The sequence below is a fragment of the Rhamphochromis sp. 'chilingali' genome (assembly GCF_963969265.1).
Source record: "Rhamphochromis sp. 'chilingali' genome assembly, chromosome: 3".
NCBI lineage: Eukaryota > Metazoa > Chordata > Actinopteri > Cichliformes > Cichlidae > Rhamphochromis > Rhamphochromis sp. 'chilingali'.
Genome location: NC_137931.1, coordinates 36,859,253 through 36,881,826, shown reverse-complemented (window position 1 = coordinate 36,881,826; position 22,574 = coordinate 36,859,253). Strand labels below are relative to the sequence as shown.

The 22,574-nt window shown below is 44.1% G+C and overlaps 1 protein-coding gene across 10 annotated transcripts in view; it reads right to left on the bottom strand.

The window, feature by feature from the left end:
• Positions 1 to 22,574, bottom strand: part of patj (PATJ crumbs cell polarity complex component) — an 89,000-nt gene that overhangs the window by 5,685 nt on the left and 60,741 nt on the right. For all 10 annotated transcript variants that reach the window (XM_080877260.1, XM_080877258.1, XM_080877262.1 and 7 more), the window contains 9 exons: positions 15,868 to 16,064; positions 15,294 to 15,385; positions 5,145 to 5,229; positions 4,187 to 4,279; positions 4,022 to 4,108; positions 2,801 to 2,857; positions 2,580 to 2,637; positions 2,385 to 2,491; positions 267 to 350 (listed from right to left, as the gene is read on the bottom strand). In XM_080877260.1, the coding sequence (XP_080733386.1) occupies positions 267 to 350; positions 2,385 to 2,491; positions 2,580 to 2,637; positions 2,801 to 2,857; positions 4,022 to 4,108; positions 4,187 to 4,279; positions 5,145 to 5,229; positions 15,294 to 15,385; positions 15,868 to 16,064 (860 nt within the window). The remainder of the gene's footprint in view (positions 1 to 266; positions 351 to 2,384; positions 2,492 to 2,579; positions 2,638 to 2,800; positions 2,858 to 4,021; positions 4,109 to 4,186; positions 4,280 to 5,144; positions 5,230 to 15,293; positions 15,386 to 15,867; positions 16,065 to 22,574) is intronic.

The following is a 22,574-nucleotide window of genomic DNA, read 5'->3' as shown; positions in this document are numbered from 1 at the left end:
CAGACGGTGGATGTATGAGCTGTGTTTGAGCAGGGGGAGCTGAAGCAGGTTAGTTTCTGAGCAGACAACATTAGATTCAACTTTCAAATCTAAATATCTTTTTGATCCAACTGAGTTTTTGACGACTCTGCAGAAGGTCGGACCTCCTACTGTGAGCAGTAACTACATTCGCCAGCTAACGTTATGGCTCATATACATCCTGTTAATGATGTAATGACAGGTAGATGGGCGCCTCCTCCCGTGGGTGGTGCTGTGTCTGTGAATACCTCCAGTATCTGGTCTCCGGCCCACAGACGCCCATCTCTGGCTGCAGCTCCTTCTTCGTACACCTCGTGGATCATGATGGCATCCTAGTGGAGAAACAAGAAGAGAGGGTGAGGCCTGGCTAGAGTCTGTTCATGAACTGAAGATGAAGAAGACTGATCTTCATCATCAGAGTGGAACGCTGTCCTGGCTTCATGTTAAACAGTAAGGATGGGTATCGTCACTGATTTCTAGAATTGATTTGATTCCAATTCACAAGGTCCTGATCCGATTCGATTCAATTTTGACTCCGACATTTAGAAATATTATAATCTCTCTCTGTCTCTCTTCAAATATTTTTACAGTGAAGCACAAGTAACGATTACAAAAATGCCCCATGGGCTCTCATTGCTTAATTTTTATATTTTTATCACCAAGAAAGGGGGAAAACAACAACAACAAAAAATGAAACAGACAACCAAGACGGTAGAAAAAGCCAAACAACAACAACAACAAAAAAAAATATCTCCCTCCCCACACCCTTCCCTGATCCCAGAGTGCTATCACTTTGTTATAACCTAGGGTAAAGCCCACATAGTAGTTTCTTGTTTGTCCATAGTTTCCAAATACTCAGTGAGTGACCTCCAGATTTGATCATAGTCCTCCAGTTTGTCATTTATAGAAATGTTATAATTCTGATCATTTATGACTGGTGGGTATTAACCCTAGAACACTATTGCTATAAATAAACTATAAATAAACACAATCACTAATACCGGGTGATTTTTACGTGATATAATATGACCAACAAAACGTACTTGTCATCAAAATATATCAAAATATGACAACACATGACAAATCAGAGTGGTCTGCTTTTACTTTCAACTGTGCCATGTCTAACAAAATGAAAAAAAGTGTCATGGGGTGACCCTAAAATAATGCTCCAAAATGTAAATGTATTTGCTCGGGTGAAAATCACCCAGCGATAGTGTTCTAGGGTTAACCAAGCAAATAATTCAGAAAACAGAGATTTGAGATGGGAAACTGTTCTTGAAGTACACTGACAGAGAGAGAAAGAGCTGTGCAGGAAGTGTGATTTTATCGTGGTGGAAGCAAAATAGCAAAACTAAGAGGGAATTCATGTCGATGTTTATGTGAAGCGAAATGTGAAGCGTAGTTTGGATCTTCTTTTGCTGCTGGTTCAGTCAACTTTCATTGGAGAGTGACTAAACCTGCAGCTTCAGAATCTGTGAGCTGTCGGCTTTCAGCTCCACCTGTACGTACACGTCTGGGTACGTGCCATCGGGTGAGAAAGACGACATTTCACTGATTATGATGCATCGGGTCCGCACTTTGCGTTTACGTCTTTTTGTGGAATCCTGCTCTCATTTACTGCTTTAGCTGTTTGGTGGTTGTTGAAATAATTTTGTGAGGTTTAACCTTAGATTCTGGCATTTCTGGCAAAATACATTTATATTTAAAAATTGATTTGGGATTTAATGAATCGATATGACTTTATTCAAGCCGAAATCGATTTTAATCAGAAAATCGATTATCGAAAAAGGCTGAGCATTCTCAGCACCGTCCTCGATGCTGAGGAGAGTGTGAGACTCTCACTCAAGTCTGTCTCACACCAAATACTAAACACAGATTCTACAGGTAAAGTGTGAACGTCAGGCTTTCTGTCACAGAACGGTGTGTCCAGCACTCTTTCCTGATTGCCTGTCAGTCAGCCGGTTATTTTCTGTAAAAACCTTATTTAAACGGAGAAACAATTTAGCTGCACACGGGAACATCTAGCGTGTTTGGTGCCAGTTTAGCTCAGTGGGATGAGCTGGCAACCACGTGCCATGGGCCCGGGTTGGAGTCTGACCCGCGGACCTTTGCTGTCTTCCCCTCCCTCTCTCTCCCTGCTTTCCTGTCTCTCTACACTGTTACTATCAAATAAAGGCAAAAACAATAATTAAAAATCTGACACTTTTTAAGGAGTTTCCAGCATTTGTGATCCTTAATAACTTTAAAAGGACGGACAGTAACAGCTGTTAGATCATCACTGATGCTCACAGCTGGTTACAAAAGCAGGTATAGCACTGGACTGTAAAGTTACACACGGTGTGTGTGTGTGTGTGTGTGTGTGTTACCAGCTGTGTGTCTCTTCCTCCCACTATACTGAGTCCCAGTCCAGATCGACCTTTGCAGATCTCGAGCAGTGTCTCCTGACCAGGAACCACAGCACAGCAGGTTGGGTCTGAGGAGGACGAGGATCAGTTTACTCTTAGAAACATGAAGTCTGCATGTCGATCTGATTTTTCACAGTTAAATGTCTGTGTTTGTACCTCTGTGCTGATCGGGGCTGATCAGAGGAGGAGAAGCTGCCATCCGTTTACTGTGTGACTGGACACACACACACACACACACACACAGATCAGATGTATTGATAGAGGCTTTTGTGTGACTGATAAGAACAAACTGAGCGAAGTGAAATAAGTCCATAATAACAGCAACCACATGATCTCATCTTTAACTTAAAGGATATGGGCGCTTCCTGTGAGGTTACCTGCTGCTCCAGTGTAGCCTGCAGCTCATTTTCTGGAGACTCTGTAGCTTTCAGCCTCTGCAGAGGAAACAGAGCACAGCGGGTCAAGGAGACACATTCATGTCCTCATTCAGTCACATTTCTGGGACATCTGGAACAAAACCCTGAGGACAAAGTTTGTAATATGAAATATGTCGTCTTGATGCATTCTCAATCATCCAGGTAAGTAAATCTCCAAAGGTTGATTCTGTTCATCTGGACGTAGCGTTTTCAGTGGGAGAAACGTTTCGTCACTCATCCAAGTGACCTGTCCAGGATGTGTACATCCTCATCATTGAAAGAGTGTCCACTGGCCTGTAGGTGTGAATAGATTGCAGAGTCCTGGCCTGAAGAGGTGGCTCTTCTGTGTTGTGCCAGAGTTTGTTTGGTTTCCCTGATGTCCTGGCAATCCTCCTGGCACTTAACTGCGTACACTATGTTACTCTGTTTGTTTCGGGGGACCGGATCCTTGGGGTGGAACAATTTTTGGCACATCAATGATGAGGATGTACACATCCTTGACAGGGAGGAACGCTGGTTTGAGCGCGGAGTCAAGGAGGCCATTTACGTGAAAAGGGAAAGACCATCTCTGAATCGAGGAGGGGGCCTAAGGGTACATCTTTCGCCATCGTACAATGCTGTGATTGCAGCCATTCCCCAACTCTCTGTGAATGGTACTCACGGCCATGGTTGTTGGTCAATGGTCATGAGAATTTGCATAATCATGATGAAGGAACTGACCTCCCAGCCTACTGTTCCTCCAGTGGGCTGGTTTCAGTTATTATGCAAATGTACTGTTTATAAGATTTGGGAAACCTGCAGTCAGCTGAGACTGAAGAAGTCTCCCACTGAAAACGTTACGTCCAGATGAACAGAATCAACTTTTGGAGATATGAAATATGTCCCAATAAAATCACTCTTCTGGCTGTTTTCACTTTCTTGGATTTTGGAGACCTGCAGATCTAAGGGTATGTTTTACACCTTATCTCATCCGTCACTCATAATTGTTGATGAGATTCATACACAGGAAAAGTTGACGATGGTCAGGAGTAAACAGAAGACAACAGTTCCAAAATTGGAAAAGTTCACATGAAGTCTGGTCTGTTTGATCAGAGAATGTCAGTATTAAGGTTCCCAAGGGTGAACATTACCATAATAATCTGAACAATTACACCCTGGGGGCGGAGTCTGATGGCTGTGTACCTTTCTGAAAGTGTTGGCCTCTCTCAGACTCTCGGGGACGCTGTTCCTGCTCCTGCTGTTCTGCTCGGCTTCGTCGCTTGGTTCGTCCTGTTAAGCAGACCTCAGATCAGCTCACACTTACAACTCGTTCCCACGTTTCCGTTTCAGATTCAGCTTCACACTCACCGGCGCATCCGACAGCGGGTGGAGCGTCAAGCCGTCGGGGGGGCAGGGCCCGTCAGAGGGGGTGGATCCACTGAGCAGGGTGGGCGAGATACACTGACATACAAACACAAAGAATGAACTTCGGTGCTCGTCTCAGACAAGCAGACGCCACTTTCTTCTCTGTGGAGGTCAAAGCTGAACGTTGTTGTGTTCTGAGCGCGGTCACACAGCTGATGGACTTCCACATAAACAATCAATAACCGACTGTTTCGCGACCCTAAACTTTAAATATGAATAGTTTCTCTTCTTTGTGCAAACACTGAAGGCTCATCCGTCTGTGAAACACTAACATCTTCACAAAGGACAGGAAACATTACCTGAAAACTTTTACCTACACCTCCTGCAAATTCTCACAGGTGAACTTTTTCATCAAGACGACCAAATAAATCAGATCAAAACATTTTACACACAGCAGTCTGAACATTTTGAGGATTAAACCACGGTCATTAAAGAGAACTCCATCCTGCCATTACTCACACTTACATGGACGTTTGGCTAAATGATCTCACGGTGACCTTCACCTGCTTCCTCTGGTCTGTTTCAACTTTGACGACAAACCTTTTTATTCTTTTCACACTATCTGGCTGGCATCATATAGGTTTACACCACAAAATGTCAGCTGTATTGCGGCTTGATGATGACGTGAAGACGTCATGAAAGTGACCAAGCACTGACAAGGTAGCAGTGTATATATATTTTTCTCAAAAAGGCGACATTAACGAGTCTGTAATCACTCAGCCTGACACAGTGACATTACAACAGACAAAAATACTGCTTCATTCAACAAAAGGATTTTAAATGCAGCACCTGATATTTATACCAGGACAAGTGTCACTGCTCAAAACTGGAGAGCACATATCCAAAGGTATGGGGACAGAGAAGCTGTATCCCGTGTGTGTGTGTGTGTGTGTTCGTTTACCTCAGGGCTGGCTGGGCTGAGAGAGGGTGGTGGAGGGGGAGAGGGGAAGGGAGGGACGGCCATCTGGTTTATTGCATCGTCGTTTCTGCAGAGACACAGAGAATAACGAGTTTTTCACTTCAGTTTGAACAGACTGCTACACACACGCCCACACCTGTACTGTATTTGATCTCTCCTTTATCTGTGACACTCTGCCCTTTGTTCATGTGAAGCATTCATGTCTAATTACTGACTCTGTGGTAGAAGAATTTGTGGAATTGTTTTATAATATCGTGTAAATATAATCCCTTAGAGATAGGATAGGGTGAGAAGTTCAGCCATTCGGGAGGGGCTCAGAGTAAAGCTGCTGCTCCTCCACATCGAAAGGACCCAGTTGAGGTGGTTCAAGCATCTGACGAGGACGCCTCCTGGGCAAGGTTTTCCGGCCATGTCCCACTGGGAGGAGGCCCCGGGGCAGACCCAGGGCATGCTGGAGAGATATCTCTCAGCTGGCCTGGGAACGCCTTGGTGTTCCCCCGGATAAACTGGAGGAGGTGGCTGGGGAGAGGGAGGTCTGGGCTTCTCTGCTTGGGCTGCTGCCCCCACGACCCCGGCCCCGGATAAGCCGAAGAAATGGATGGATGGATGGATGGATGGATGGATGGATGGATGGAGGGTTTTATAATAATCTACCTGAAACTGATGATGCATGTGGCATCCTTCAATTTGCAATGTCTAAAAATTCTAGATAAAGTGGATCCTCTCAAAATCAGAAAGGCAGCACTGTAAAATCCCCGCCCTGGATCACAGAAGCTATCCGCAGCTTTAGGCAAATCTGCCGTTAAACTGAGCGCCTGTGGAAAGCCACAAAACTTGAGGTTCATAAGCTCCACTTAAAAGAGCTATTATCCACCTTTAACAACATAGTGAAAGATGTGAGAGCCACTTATTTCTCTAAACTACTTGCAGTAAGAAAAAGAAATCCTAAGGTTCTTTCGATACAGTCAATAGCATCATCTCTCCTCCAACTCCATGTATACCAGTCTTCTCAGATATGGATTGCAATGCCTTTTTAAGATTTTTCCAAGATAAGATTAGTGGCCTAAGAGGAAATATAACTCCCTTAGATAGCCCCTTCAACTGTGATCTCCCACATCCCATAATTATGGAGTCTTTTCACTCAGTTTCTTTAAAAGATCCATCGGAAATACTAAGTCAAATGAAACCCTCAACGAGTCCAGCTGATGTCTTACCTACTTCTCTGTTTTTGACACCATTGGGCCCTCTGTGGTCACATTGATAAACTTTTCCCTGCTGTCCGGCTCTGTCCCCAGGTGTTTTAAACAGGGGGTTATTCAACCTCTGCTGAAAAAGCCTAACCTGGATCCAACACTTCAGACAAGCTACAGACGCATCTCAAAACTTCCTTTCATTTCTAAAATATTAGAAAAAGTCTCGATAACTTTCAGTCAGGTTTTTGAAAGTTACACTCCACAGAGACAGCTCTCTTTAAAGTCACAAATGACCTTTTGATGGCCACAGACAGAGGTGTTTGCTCAGTCCTTGTTCTACTGGACCTTAGCTCAACCTTTGATCATCAGATCTTAATCCACCACTTAAATCACATGGTAGGGATATCTGGATCTGTCCTAAAATGCATCACATCATTTCTGGCAGTTAGATCACTTTTGGTTTCAGTAGGAAACCTTTGGTCAGATATAGCTGAATTTTCATGCGGGGTTCCACAAGGATTGGTTTTAAGCCCCTTGTTATTTTCATTATATATTCTGCCTTTAGGCCTTATCATTAGCAGTTTCAAAATGATTTCCTACCATCTGTATGCAGATGATATCCAATTGTATATCTCGTTTAAACCTTGGGAATTAGACAAATTATCCATCCTAATGGACTGTCTTAAGTAAATTAATGGTTGGATGGCAAACAATTTTCTGCAGCTGAACGCAGACAAGACTGAGTGTTTAGTTCTTGCTCCAGAGAGTATCAAGCCTAAAATCATACAACATGTCTGACAAAGGCATCTTTAAATCACATTCAAGCAGTGCAAAATGCCGCAACAAGGCTGTTAACCCACAGTCATGAATTCACTCATATCACTCCCTTGTTAAAGTCCTTGCACTGGCTTCTGGTTGGGTATAGATATCAGTTTAAAATCCTCACTCTAACTTTTATGTCTTTACGAGGAGAGGCCCCCACTTATATCATCGAGCTTCTTCACCCTTACTCTCCAAAACAGATCTATAGATCCACTGATAGTGGTCTTCTGACTATTCCACGGACCCGTTTGAAAACAAAGGATCACGCTTTCCAAACCCTAACACCAATACTCTGGAACAGTTTACACCCCCTCTACGCACCACCGACTCTGTGACTTCTTTTGAAAAACAGCTGAAAACACATCTTTAAGACAGGCATTTGGGTAACGTTCTTGTGTAATATGTTGTTTTGTCTGATATGTTTTTGTATTCCTTGTAAAGTACTTTGTAACACATTCCTGTCTTAAAAAGTGCTATACAAATACATTTTACTTACTTACATCATGCAGGATGATGTAGAGCTGTGATTGGCCTGAGGAATAACATGCAGTGTGTCACATGTGACGCGATATTACAGTGACATGATAATGGAAACAGCCTGAATCCATGTGCCTCCCCTCTGACTCAGCATTGAGCAACAAAGATGGATTTACTTGAGCAGGACAGACTGAATCTGCTCTGGAACTATGCAAAGCTTTGTGACTGTGCCATCAGATTCACCAGTCTCTCTGGCTTAAACTCATTATGTCTGTTGGTTTGGAATTTCCAGAGTGTGTCGTGGAGGTGCAGCAGAGCTGTAACAGCTGCAGAGTAGCTGCAGCTCACCTACAACTTGGACAGAGCAGTGCAGCTCTTTAAACTGCAGCAGCATGACGGTGATGCTTCACATAGCTGAGTGTCAGGGCTCAACAACAGGCTAAAGAAATCTGTGATCCCAGGAGAATCCACAGAGGAGGACAACCGGAAACAAAGCTCCACAGTCCGAGGTCCTCCTCAGCAGCTGCAGGTTTCATCTTTTTAATCTTTTTTAAGTAAAAAAGAAATAAAAACAGACAGATGCTTCAGTTTTACTGTGAAGGCGTCTCCTTGTGTGCTCTTTCGAGTCTCACACTGCAGCATCAGCAACGGTTTCCTCTACGTTGTCATCCATCTGTCACTTTGTGCTGCTGTAGTGAACACTCCTCACTGATGACTCACTCATGTTTCCTCAACGTAGTCTGTGCAGCTCCTGGTTTCCTCACACCTCTGGGCAATCCCCACCTGGTTTCCCCCTCCAGGTGGGAGAGCCCAGTTTTGTTTTGTTTTGTTTTTTTATCCCTCCCCGGATCTTAGTTTGATCAATACATTTAGAAAAAAGGAAACACAGATTTACACAAAAATAGAAAAACACAAAACCGTGAGAACAAACTTCAGCTTCACAAACAGTAAGTTCAAACCTCATCACCCCTGCACTGCAGGGACAGCTAAGCCAGGACTTTCTCATAAAACACTGCCACCTAGTGGTGAAATCTTAAATATTGATTCATCCATTTTCTTCCACGGATCTGAAATTTGATACATTCGGATCACAGCTCTGCCACACCTGCAGAATTTGTGTGTTTATGCCTTACGCAGCAGGTATCCTCTGGCTGTCAGCATGACTGATTGTAAAATGATGTCTGATTGGATAGAAGTCAGGAAATGGGTCGCCTGCTCATTCGATCACTGAGGTCACTAAAAAGTTTGCAAAGGAGTTTCTTGTCTTGGTTGCTGGTTTCAGCTCTGATTGAATAGAACGTAGTGTTTGCTTTGGAACTGAAGGACCTGTTACAGTCAGAAAGGAGGCCAGAGAAAGCAAACGATCCAGGCCGTATTCATCTGACCCCAAAAAGGCAAAATTGTGATGATGGAAATGTTCAACTTCATGCCAGGACATCACAAACCTAAGATGATATTCAACCTTTATGTACAGTCTCGGCATACATCAACACACTGCAAAGTTCTCATGTCTCAGCTGACTCACGAATGAGAGGAACAGCAGGCTGGAACAAAGCAGAATTAAGTTTTAAACACTGACGTGTAAACAGAAAATGTAACGCTGTAATGGCAGACAGTGTGACACCATCTCTCATCCTCCTCTTCCTCTCCTGATAGGGCCATAGCTGTAATCCAAACTTAGGCTCAGTCCACCGGGCCCGGCTGAAGCCGCATTTATTATATCTACAACTGCAGCAACAGCTTGGCGGGTAACAGAGCAGAAAACAGCAGCAACGCCCCCCAGAGAGCCGGCAGACACGAAGGAGGGCGTAGCGCCATGTGGAACAACTCCGCCGTCACTTCAAACCCTCAGAGGAGGTGTCTGAAGCTCGTTGGATTTGAGGCATCGCCATTAAATGGAGCCATCTGCATCACGGGAGCCGCTAAGGTCCTCGTCCTGTTCTTATGTTCATTCTCAGAGCTCATTACTGCAGCACTCAGTCCGAGGATGCTGAACACGGCGAGAGCGCCAACGTCCTGCAGCTCTGACACGATTTAATCAGAGCCGCAGGAGGAAGGAAGAAAAAGAGAGAGAGAGCATGAGAGAGAGGACCATCATAAGAGTCAAAACAGAACACTGATATGATCAGGGAATCATGGGAGGAGTCCCTTCATCTCTTCCAAACACACCACCTCCTCATCCTCTCCCTCCTCCGCCATACTGATTCATTCTAAAGACCACGTTTACCCTGAGAGGCGGACGTCATTCACGCTGCAGGAAGAATAAAAGTCCTGAATGCAGCACAGAGATACAAACTCAACTGCAGGAAACAGCTTCCTTCATTTATTCAGCCAAAGAAAAATATTCACAAGGAAACATTACATTTAGTATGATGATCATAAAAACATAAAAAAGTTGCTGCGTTTTAATATTTCAAATTCAAAAAACAAAGGACGTTAAGAAACAGGAGACATAACATCATGGCCAGAATATCTGCATAGTGTTCAGAGATGAGCAATAACGCGTTACAAGTAACACGGTTACTTTTTTCAAGTAACGAGTAAAGTAAGGGATTACTATTGCAAAAAAGTAATTAGATTACTGTTACTTTCCTGTAAGCACGCTGCGTTAATGCGTTACTAAACCATGATTTTGTTTGTGAGAGTGTCTCATGACACTGACGTAAGTACGTGCAACGTTCGTGGTAACAGACATGTGCAGATCAACAATGGATAATATGGATTGCGAATATGACTATACAGCGTTTAAAGCATGGAAGTACTGACCTTACTTTGAGTATAAATCCGTAAAAAGTGAAAAAAAACATCTGCATGTGCTGTACTCTCCGTGGGAAGAAAACTTATTTCTAGAGCGTAAAAAACCCTAAACTTCTGAGCAAGTACCTCGCATGCTGCCACGGGAATGTGAAATTCACAGAGAAACCCCCCACTGACAAGACTGCTGCAGCAACGGGCAAACCGCCGCCTGCTCCACTTCTGCTAAACAGGTGAAAATAGATTTAAGAGTGACAGGACATTCATGAACTATCATGAGTACATGATAGTTCAGTGTAGACCCTTCTACTTGCTGAGAGAGCTCACACCGGTCACAATAATAGCAGTTTATGTTAGAGATGGCACGATACCACTTTTTTATGTCCGATACCGATACCGATATCATAAATTTGGATATCTGCCGATACCGATATGAATCCGATATAGTGTTTTTTAATCAACAAAACTGTTTTTTAAAATATCTTGCTGCATTTTGCAAGTCTGCAAGTTCATACTCAAGTTTAAAACAACAACTACACTAAAGCTATTCTGTTATACCTGTATACAAAAAAAATATTTCATAGTTCAGCAATACTGATCAATCTAATAAACTTAGACCTACACCATCCTCCCTATTCTGGTATTTTAAAGAGTACTTAGCGTAAATATTAAGCAACCTAACTAATAGGGTTCCAACTCCCAGCAACAACAAAAAGAAATAAATAAAAAATAAGGAACCACCCCTCACGCGCCACCTCATGATGCTTAATCGACGTAATCAACCTTAATTTGATGCAGTGTGAAAAAAAATGCACAGAAATCAATTATTTTTCAAGAAATATTAAATAGATTCAACATCTTTCTTCAACAAAATTGCAGACTGCACAGATGGTACCTTCCCAAAGTAAAAAGTACTATAGCTTACTAGGGTATATATATTAGACTTAATAGTCACTATATACAGTAATTGACTTCTATTCATTTTACATCAAATTAAAACTTTGGGTGTCAGATAATTATTTATTAAAAGCTCGACATTTTAAATGAGAATAAGAAAGAAAAGTATGTCTTTGTGCCCCCTTTTCCCTGTTAATGCCCTATCGGCCCCCCTGGCTAAACTTTGCTAGATCCGCCCCTGCACAGTTACCAGCGTCAGCTACGTAGAAAAAGATCCTGGTGTAGAAAGAAATATTAAATAAATTCTAACAACAGCTTATCAAGCTTAAACGTTCTGCTGTTGTTCAGCCGCTGGTTTCCTCTTTCTGGTGCAAAGTGGGCCAAAAACAAACAAGAGACACGGACTCGCGACAGAAAAGCCGATCAGCTGATCATTTAAGCAGTTTCACGATTGAAGTAGCAGCCGGAGAGCGAGAGGCAGTCGCTTGTTAAGCTTAACGTGGGAATGCTTTACAAACATTCAGAGATGGACTTACACACTTGCTTTACTTCTCTCGGGGATAACTTTGTCGGAGATGAAATGCCGGGTTGCTAGCGAAGCTCCACATGCTATCCAGACCACCGACAGGTCCCGCATGCCACAGCCGCTCTATCACGTGATGCATACTGCTCCGACGTGCTAACGTTCTGAGGTGAGTTACGGCGTGTTGCAAGTTTTGTGAGGTGCTTTCGTGATATTTAATGGATCGATTACATTTTTTATTTTTCTCCGATATCCGATCCAGTAATTTAGGTCAGTATCGGACCGATACCGATACGTAATATCGGATCGGTCCATCTCTAGTAAATACTTACTTACACTATTGTGTATTTCACACGGAGAGATGCCAAACTGCCTTTCATTGTTCTTGTAACAGTGACAATAAAGAGCTATTCTATTCTATTCCTTATTGGAGAAGTAATCAGTAATTAGTTACTAATTACTTTTTTGAAGTAACTTGACCAACACTGGTAGTGTTACAGATATCTGTGAGTCAGCGCAGACCAGCATTTGTTACAGCTTCAGTCAGGTTTATCTGTTATGCTGCATTCGTCTTACACCAGCAGAAGAGAAGACTAACACTGACACAAACACTAAGTTGGAAAAATCATCAGACTTCCTCTCAACAGTTTTGTGAATAATTACAAAAATAAAACAATGCAATGCTGCTAAATCAGGTGAAACGTATCAGTCAGGTTTCTGACGTCAGACGTCTCTGATGTCAGAAATCAATGATTCGATCAGGTCTCGTTAAACCTGTGAAGTCTGCGGGTTTTGATTGACCATCAGTCACACGTTTCCATCACTGTCTCAGGCCAACACTACAGCTGTCAGGAAGTGACAGACACCGGCGCCGGTGGATTGATGAGGACATCACAGACACATCAAAGTCAGCTGATTGTTGGTTGCTGCTTCCCCGGCTCAGTGAGCACTGATCTCCTGTTTTCCCTGTGATTTACTTGTTTCCATGCCGACACTGGGGTGCAGTGAACGACCAATCAGATGGGGTAAAGGAGATCTTTAGCAGTCTCACACTTCAGACTGACACCTTCATCCACCTCATATTGACCTGCTTTCTTTAATAAAAAGAAAATCAATTAAATAACTTTGAGATGCTCAGCAGTGAAATCTTAACTAAACATCAACCTGGTGGTTTGACCCCATCTAAATGATCAGTATGAGCAGCTTAATATTTCCTGTTTTTCTGCTACAGTTTCATGCAGAATTAGCCCCGTTATTAAAGTATGTTGCAGGGTGAGGCCCCATGAGACGCTTGCTTAGCTCCGATGTTTGTCTTGTGAGTCTGTGTGATAAATCTGCCAATCATATAACAGTCAGGAAGTCTTAAAAGCAACATGATGTAGAAACCATGTAAACGTGATCTCATACAGAGAAAAACATCCGGAAGAGAAAATCCGCTGATCTACTGCAGCTCCCTCTCAGGAGGTCAGAGCTGCTTTGACCTGGTGGGCTGGTATGAGGCTATGGTGGTGTTGAAAGTGGGTTGGGATGAAGCTGCAGGGACACTGGGAGTGGGTTAGGATAATTCTGTGAGGATGTGAGAGCAGGTTGGGATGAAGCTGTGGGGATGCTGGGAGTGGGCTGGGAAGAAGCTGTGTGGACATGGCAGTGAGCTGGGATGCTGGGAGTGGTTGGAAGGAAGCTATGGGGGATGCTGGGAGTGGGCTGAGGTGTTGCTGTGGGGACGCTGGGTGTGGGCTGGGATTAAGCTGTGGGGATGCTGGGAGTGGGCTGAGGTGTAGCTGTGGGGACGCTGGGTTTGGGGCTGGTATGAAGCAGTGGGAACAATGAGAGTGGGTTGGGATGTGAGCAGTCAATGATCTGCGACTTTTGTCGTTCTGCGAATATCAAATCAAAGAGTGCATGAGAGCCTTACTCACAGATATACCCGCTAATCAGTAACCTCCAATCAAAATCTTCAAATTTCTCTCACCAAACCTGGAGAGAGGTACGGCCTGAAGCTCAGAGAAGGATTTCAACTTAAGTGTCTCTCATTCTGCTGTTTCTCTGATGGCTGAATTTAACTGATGAGTTAAATTAGAAGAGAACAGTGAGGACTTCATTCTTCACCTCTGCCTCTGACATCCTGTCGAAATGAGGGCTGCAGACAAAAAGTTGAATCCTATTTTTCCTTTTATCAAAGCTAACGTCTGCTTTTCACACTTCAAACATGAACAATCTGTGCTGATTAAAGTCTGAGCACATTCACCTGAAACCATCTCCTCCCTTTCATCTCTCCTGTGCTGATAATTTGATCCACTTACAGCTCCGTCACGTCCCATATCAGGTGAAACTGAGTGACAATGTGGATAAACTCTCCTCAGAAAGCGGAGGATAAGCGCGATGGTCTTCATCCTGTCAGGCTGAGGGTTTAAATCTGCGTGACGGAGTGCTAACCCGGCCCCATGAGCCAGGCTTTGGACTTAAACACACCCGCTTGCTTCAAAGCTGCTAATTACAAAAGATCATTTATGGATCTGCAGAGGAAGGAGGAGGAGGAAGGAGGAGTATAATCTGCCCATCTCCTCCCTGGATCGTAAATGACTCCTCAGTGAGTGTGAAGGAGGCGTTTCACCGTCCCTGCTGTGGTAAAGCCTGAGCTCTGGGATGCTTTGAGCTTCATCTCCACAGCCTGGGAGTCATCCTCCACATCAGGAAGCAGCTTTTATTTTGAAGGGAATGCAGCTGTGTTTTCCTCAGACTCAGCTGAGCATGCTCAGTATGCATCAGCTGATGATGTGCTGCAGAGAATGCAGTGACAGGAAACAGAAACAGCTTGTTCTTCACGAGTTTCCTGCACAGACCTTCTCACTGACGCACAAGGTTATATTTTTGTGGATGAACGACAGCATCAGAGAATAACTATGATATTATTCACAATCAAGAAACACAGCAATAGAACACGCTATACAGGATAAAAAAGGGGGCGGAGTCAGGAAGTGTTTAGGTCAGGAAACCGGGCAAAGGGTCTGATGCAGCTCACCAGACGGCTTTGCAAAGAAGTCTTTATTAATAATAATAATTCTTTAATAATTTTTAACAACTTAATGCACAAATATTGCTTTAATTATTTTAAAATGAAATATTATTACTGATATTTATTATTACTGTTTGTTTCAGCTGCTGTGAGATCAAATATTATTTAACTTAATTATATGAAATTTTAATTTTTTGTTTTTTGTTTTTTTATTGCTGTAACAGGAGGAAGAGACCACAGCTTGCTGAATCAGACACTGAAAGGTTTATTTGTAAAATGACTTTTTTTGTTGACTGAATAAAAATGTTACTTATTAGTGTTATTAAACTAACACTGGTAGCAGCACCAGTGTTAGTTTAATAACCAAAAGGTTCCATAACGCAGCAGGCCACTGTGTATGGAACCTTTTTTAAATGCTCAGACTTTCCCACCATGCACTGCAGTCCTACCTGAGCAGGATGAGCTTCACCTTGGAGGTGGCACTCTTAATGATGGCTGAGGCGTTCTGGTGGCTCCGCCCATAAAGAATCTGGTTGTTAATCTGAAATGCAGACAGAGGGGTGGAGACGAGTTACCTGATGTCCACAGGTGCTGAAAGTGAGGGAGGGTTATTACTTCCTGAATACAAACAGACAGACAACAACAGTAGTAAATGTGTCCTCAGAGCGGCAGACCGCTGAAAGGTCCCCGAGAACTACAAGAAACAAAATGTTATATCAATACACACACACACACACACACACACACACACACACACCAGATCGACCTGAGAGCTGCACTCAAGTGTTTTCTCTTCAGTCTGATGCATCTGCTCGTCTGCAGGTAGAAGAGCCACCTGCATGAGGCTTTGACATAATTGACAAAAACAAATTTATAAAAAAAAAAAAAAGGATGGCCCAGATGTTGCAGATGTTGCACCAAATTCCTCACACATGATTAAAGTCATCTCTCATGAACGCCATGCTTTCACTCTCACTGTGGTTGATGTAATTTATGTAAAATGATAATCTGGACTCTTCTCACCTCCAGAAGCTCATCTCCAATCTGAATGCGCCCATCGCGGGCAGCCGGCCCCCCGGGATGGAGCCCGACCACGAAGATGCTGACGCGGGAGCGATCCCTGTTCCCCGCCAGGCTGAGGCCCAAACCCTGCCGTTCCTTCTCCAGCTCCACGCATAGCAGCTCCCCTCGCAGGTCTCCATAACGCTCACACCACCGCTCTGCAGCCCAGGGAAGAGGAGGAGAACCAGGAGAGGAGAACAACCAACATGAGAAATTATACACCTCTCACAAAAACACTTTTTAATCAGAGCACATCATCAAGTCACTTAAATTCCTGGATATTGATCTGATCAGGTAAGGATCAGAGGGGGGTGCAATAGAGGGGCAACAATGAGACGACCCCAAACCAGGAATGTTTTTAATTTTCCCCTCCTCGTCTTTTATGACTGCATTTGGCTAAGATCAGTGTCACTGCTGGTAGCATGAGGTAATACCAGGACCCTACAGAGGTTGCACAGGTAGTTCAACTCCTCCAGCGTGGAACATCAATACGTGCCACTGCCAGAAGGTTTGCTGTCTCCCAGCACAGTCTCAGGAACATGGAAGAGATTCCAGGAGAGCCGGACAGGGCCGTAGAAGGCCTTAACCCATCAGCAATACCAGAATCTGATCCTCTGTGCAAGGAGGGAGAGGACGAGCACTGGAAGGGCTACAAAAGGATCTCCAGCAGGTCGCTGGAGTGAACGTCTCTGAACAAGCAACCAGACACAGGCTTCATGAGGGTGGCCTGAGGGCCCGATGCCTTCTAGTGCGCTCACTGCACGGCACCGTGGACCTGACTGACATTTGTCATAGAATGCCCTGTGCTGTTCACAGATGAGAGCAGGTTCACCCTGAGCACATGTGATAGACGTGAAAGGGTCTGTAGAAGCTGTGGAGAACGTTATGCTGGTCTGGGGAGGCTTATCCATGGAGAGACACATAGACCTCTGCAGGTGAGGCAACAGCACCCTGACTGTCATCAGGTATGAGGATGAAATCCTTGGATGCACTCTCAGACCCTACGCTGGTGCATAATCTTTTTGAGCAGTTATATAAATGTGCCAAGTTAAAAGACAAAGAGTCCGAGCACTGATAGAGGTTTATGGCTGTATTTGTTGGGATTCCCAGGAAGCCACTTACATGTGAAAAATAATGCCTCAAATTCACTCAGTGATCAGGAGCCCGGTTTTCGGATTGGCTCATAGACAGGGAGGAGGAGATAAAATTAAAAGCATGAAGGGGGAGGTGAAGAGGAGAAAAATGTGAAAGAAAGTGAATAAGAAATCCAAAACACAAGAGCAGAAGGGGAGGAGAGAAGAAAGAAGAACAAAGAGGAGCATTTAAGATGTGAAGGAGAAGAGTAACGAGGTGAGGAGGTAATTATGAAACAGAGAGGAGGGAGGATGAGACGAGGAGAAAAGCAGAGACAAATCTGGTGTCAAACAAAAATCAGTTTAATGATCTGTGAAAGAAACAACAAACGGCGAGGGTGAGGAAACCTGCAGCTGAGACTAAACTCCTCCACTGTCAGCAAACGTGCCTTTAATTATTGCTCTTCGTACTTACTGACCTTTCCAGAATCAGTGGCCGCTTTGAAGATGTGAAGGGTTTTGTGTTTTTGGATTTAAAGGTCACTGCAGTTATCAGAGATAAACTGAAAACCAGTAAATCACTTCAAACTGGAGAATAACTGAAACCAGACTTGATTTCCAGGAGACATTCGACAAATTTTACATTTCAAATGTCACGTTCACCGAGTCTGCTGAGACAGCAAACCATCAGCGGCTTCCTGTGACACCAAAGAAAACGTAAAACATCTGCAGTTAAAACGTGACGTTTTTCTTTAGTTTTTACATGGAAGCACAAAACTGAAGACATTAAAACTAATTGTACAAGCTGCAAAGGGAGGTGACACTGAAGGAGAGACTGTCCAGGTTCAAATCATCAGAAAAGTTCATTCTAATTAGCTTCAGCGCAAAGAAGAGGAGGGAGGTGAGGATGAGGAGCCATGAGATGATGACAATGACAGCATTAAAGAGTGCAGACCGATGCCGTCTGCTCACAGGATCATTCAAAGAACATGACCGTCAGCTGTGCTGATGATCAGGCACTTTAGCTGAACCAGAGTCTGAAGAAACTGGTACGATCATTCACAAAATGCATTTTGGGTAAACTTTCAGAACTGGTTAAAGCAGGTGAAAGGTCATGCTTTACCTCAGCATTGACCTGAGAACAGTTTAACGTGCCGGGCTGCAGCCTGCTCCTGTTATAACACACGACAGGTGAGTTTAGTTGGTGTTTTGGTTCAGCCTGCCTCAGTTTGCTGCGAGCAGCCAGAGACACTGCGTATAAAGTTTGATTCACAGCCGAGCAAACCCGGTGAGGTCACGACCGCGTTGGTACTTACCGAAGCCACGCTGCCATGCCACGAAGGCAGAGAGTGCAGTATTTGTAATTTAATACATTTAAAATGATGATGTAAATGGGCCTCTGTCAGCATCAGAACCATGATCAGTGTCAGACTCGGAGATCAGTCCTGCAGCACTTTTTGTTTCCTTTTGTTTGCTCAGGTTCAAGCACCAAAACCTGCTTGTTGAGGGGGCAGGAGGTCAGACCCGTCCTGTGTTTGTGGCTCTGGGGCCCGAGGCAGCAGAAATTCTCTGAGACATGCCTGGAAACAAGTTGAGCGCTTGTTTTTAATCATCATGTTGCTGTCAGAGCACTTTCTGAGGAAAACAAGCTGCCACAAACGCCTCCTTTCCTCTGTGGCATCGACTCAAACGACCAGGTCAGATAAGATCTGATCGGAAGAAGCTGTCACACACTCAGCTACAAACGACTTAACACAACGCCATGAAGCTAAGCACGTCGAGAATCATAGGAAATATCTGAGATGGCAAACAGCCACCCCAAAATATCGTCCACAGCTGAATCACATTCATACATGGACCCGAGAAGAGCCTGCTCTCATCACTAGCTCCTCACACGCCACCTCAGGTACCTGAGGTCACTGCAGCTCCTCTGACATCCAGCAGAGGCAACAGTGAGTCAGGCTCCACAGACCTGATGTTAAAATGTCACAGCAGAAACAAACATGTTTACAGCCTGATACACAAATTGTGTGGTTTGGTATTAGGGGCGTGGCCTTTGCGAGTGACGGGTGGATGGTGACACAGGTAACTGTAGCTGCTACCTGTCTGCTAGCTTCACCTGAACGGGACCTCTGCACTGTGTTTGTGATTTTGGAGCTTTGTGAGCACCCCATCCTCTCACACAAATATGGTCACAGCCAAAATGCTAAAGCAGAGCGTCTGAATGTCCATCTTCTATTTACAGTCTATAGTTGCACACAGACTTTCCCTGCAGCGTTTCCATAAAACACTAAATATAAAAAGAACTTTGCATTTGTCTGTGTGAAGCTGGAAAACAAAAATATCTACAGAAAACACACTACCATGCTATTAAAATCTCACACATACACACGCAAACACAGTTTAATCAAAGGCTAACAGTTTTCAGACGGGAGGCAGGTGTGTGTGTGTATTTAATGAGCTATTAATAGCTTTAATGTGACAGGTAACTGCAGGTGTTAATGCCTCTCGGGGTGAGGAGAGGTGGCTGAAGGACGGAGCGCCTCCATCACCGGCTGCTGCTCTGATGATGGAGGCGTGTCAGGAAGAGGAGCAGGCGCACCTTTTATTGTGTGTTTAATGTGAATTAAATTGTTGGGAGTGCTTCTCTTTGTCAGGATGACAGGATGTCTTGTTAAGCTCTCCTTCAGGAGGCTCAATGTGTTCAGCTGCCAGAAATCTATTAAAAATACATAAGGAGCTAAACTGCTGCCCTACGCCCGCAGCACAGAAACCACCAAATTAATTAACCACTTCCACTCCGCTGCTCTGGCCACTCATTTGAAATGGTTTATCAAAGCAGCAGAATGCAGCTCAGAGTTTGGTGTTCAGACTCAGTTCATGGACTGCAGGTGCGTGGTGGTGGACGATGGGACAGCAGCTACGTGTCACAGACAGGACATTATCCAGATGATTAAATAGACTCAGAACCCTGACGGTGAGTTTGGGCTCCGCCTCATTTATGGTGGAAAGATTTTGCAGCAAAAATTGTCCAAAAGGTATAAAAGATTGAATCAAGTTCAGAAACCCAGCAGGTCAGCCTACTTAGCTGCTGCACATCTCCATTCCACTTTGCAACCCACCTTCACCCAGTGCCTCCTCTCATCACTGTCATATCTGTTATGGATGAGGCTCCACCCTCCTGCTGAGGTCACAGAAAAGTCAGTCTGCAGCTTTTAAACAACCAGCAAGAGAAAAATATCAGTTTTTAGTCTTTTCTTCATTATAAATTAAAGTAAAACAGTTTCTCACACTTCAGTGTTTTTAAAGAAGCTAGTTTTAGGCAGATGGAGTGGTTACCCAACATTTCAAAATATATCACACAGGTATTCAGATCTCCTTCTTCGGGTTTGGGAAAGAGTCGTCCATGAGTAATTGGGAGGAGCAGAGGCAGAATGCGGTGCTGCCCTCACCCATGGTTATTCGCTTTGGGTAAGGAAAGAAAGAACGAGGCATGGACTACAAGAAGCTCAGCTGCTTCTTCGTACTGAGCAGAGCCAGCAGAGGTGGTGCAGCGTCTAATCATGGCACCCTTCGGGGAGGAGGACTGGGAGGAGATAGACTGCGAAGTCATTGGAGAGATTTTATATCTCATCTGGGCTGAAAGCAGCTGAGGATCCCTCAGGAGGAGGCCAAGCACACTTTCAGGAAAAATCCATGTGGAATATGACACCATTCCCACCTCAGCTTCGGATAAAAACAAGAGGATGGGCAGGTGGGTGAATGTGACCTGCCGAAGTGGTCATCATTACTTCTACTGGAAAGTGAGCAGGAAGTTTATGCAGACCCTAAACTGCAGGTCATAAAAGCTTAAATGTAGATTTAAGGGTTTGTGTGCATACACACACACACACACACACACACACACACACACACACACACACACACACACTCCAAGCCAAAAAACACACTGTGACTACAGGGGGCGCTGCAAAGACGGCGCACATGCATATCAATATATCAATGCAGCACACAGGCTGCCTTCAGCGTGATGGCACCAAGCACCGACTGTCACATAGGGCTGCTCGATTATGGCAAAAATGATAATCACGATTATTTTCACTGAAATTGAGATCTCGATTATTTGGCGATTTTTATTTAACAATAACAATGTATTGAATAATGACTTTAAAGATTGTCAAAAAATAATATAAAATAGTGTGCAAATACTGATAACAGTGCAAATGTTTGCAATATAAAAAATAAATGAAAAATGTAAACATCTATGTTTAGTAAACTTTGCTACGGTGTTGCTCTGTGGTGCAGCTACAACACCATAGCAAAGTTTACACACTATGTCTACTTGATCCACGTCTGACTCCGTGAACCATAATGTTTCCACACCACTGAAGTTTTTTTTTTTACCTCTCTTTTCAACCAACGGCAGTCACTCTCCTCTCCAAATAACTTCTGCTTAGCTTTCCGAGCTTCCCTCGGGTCCTCTTAATCAGCGGTCCCCAACCCCCGGGCCTCGGACCGGTACCGGTCCGTGAGTCGTTTGGTACCGGGCCGCGAGAGTTGAGGCTCAGGTGTGAAATGTATAGTTTTCAGGGTTTTTAAATCGGTTTTCAGCGTTATTTTGTTATCGTTTTTATCGTTTACTCGGTTTTCCTTGGTCTTTTCACGTGTGTTATGAATAAATTTTATTTTTTTCGGTACCGGTACTAGTTTTATTTTGTTGTATTTATCCGCGACACCTTAAAGGCCGGTCCATGAAAATATTGTCGGGCATAAACCGGTCCGTGGCGCAAAAAAGGTTGGAGACCGCTGCTCTTAATTGTTGTGACACATGTTCGAAATGCAGAGAGGTGCGCTCGATTTGCCACACGGAGCAGCGCGAGAGTAAAGCACAAGGGAGGGGCTAATAATCGGCTCAGTCATTTTTAATGATCGTTGAAAGCCCAGATCGTAATCGAGATTAAAATTCGATTAATTGAGCAGCCCTACTGTCACACACTGATGAACACTGTCGCTCTAGCCTGCAGCAGGTTCTCTCTCTCTCTCTCTCTCTCTCTCTCTCTCACACACAGCAGGATGGTGGCGTTCCCCTCAGTGTGGTATTCCACTTCATGAATGTTGCTCCAGTTTGTCTCTATCACTTTTCTTCAGAGCCTGCAACCTGGTTTTATTGGGTCCATGAGACCTGATTTTTGCCCCATTTTTTTAAACTTTTCATTCCGCCCTTCCTCTAACACTCTGTAGTCCTCAAGGACAGTTTAGTCCAGTTTAACGGCAGCAGTGGCTCAGGGACCGCCCCCCGATGATCCACATTACCATTCCTCTACAGCACTGTGGTCCAGTTTGTCTGCAGTGACCACACACACACACACACACACACACACACACACACACACACACACACACCAGTGACAACCTGTCACACAAAATCCTGCGTGACGGGGTGTCAGATTCAAAATCTGAATCTGTGTGTGCTTCTAGCAAGGTGACATGTCACAGTAAATCAGTGCACACACACATTCTGAATTTGGTATCCCTTTACTGTGTGTGTGTGTGTCTGCTGTTTGGTTCAAATATTTCACATCATCCGTAAAACTA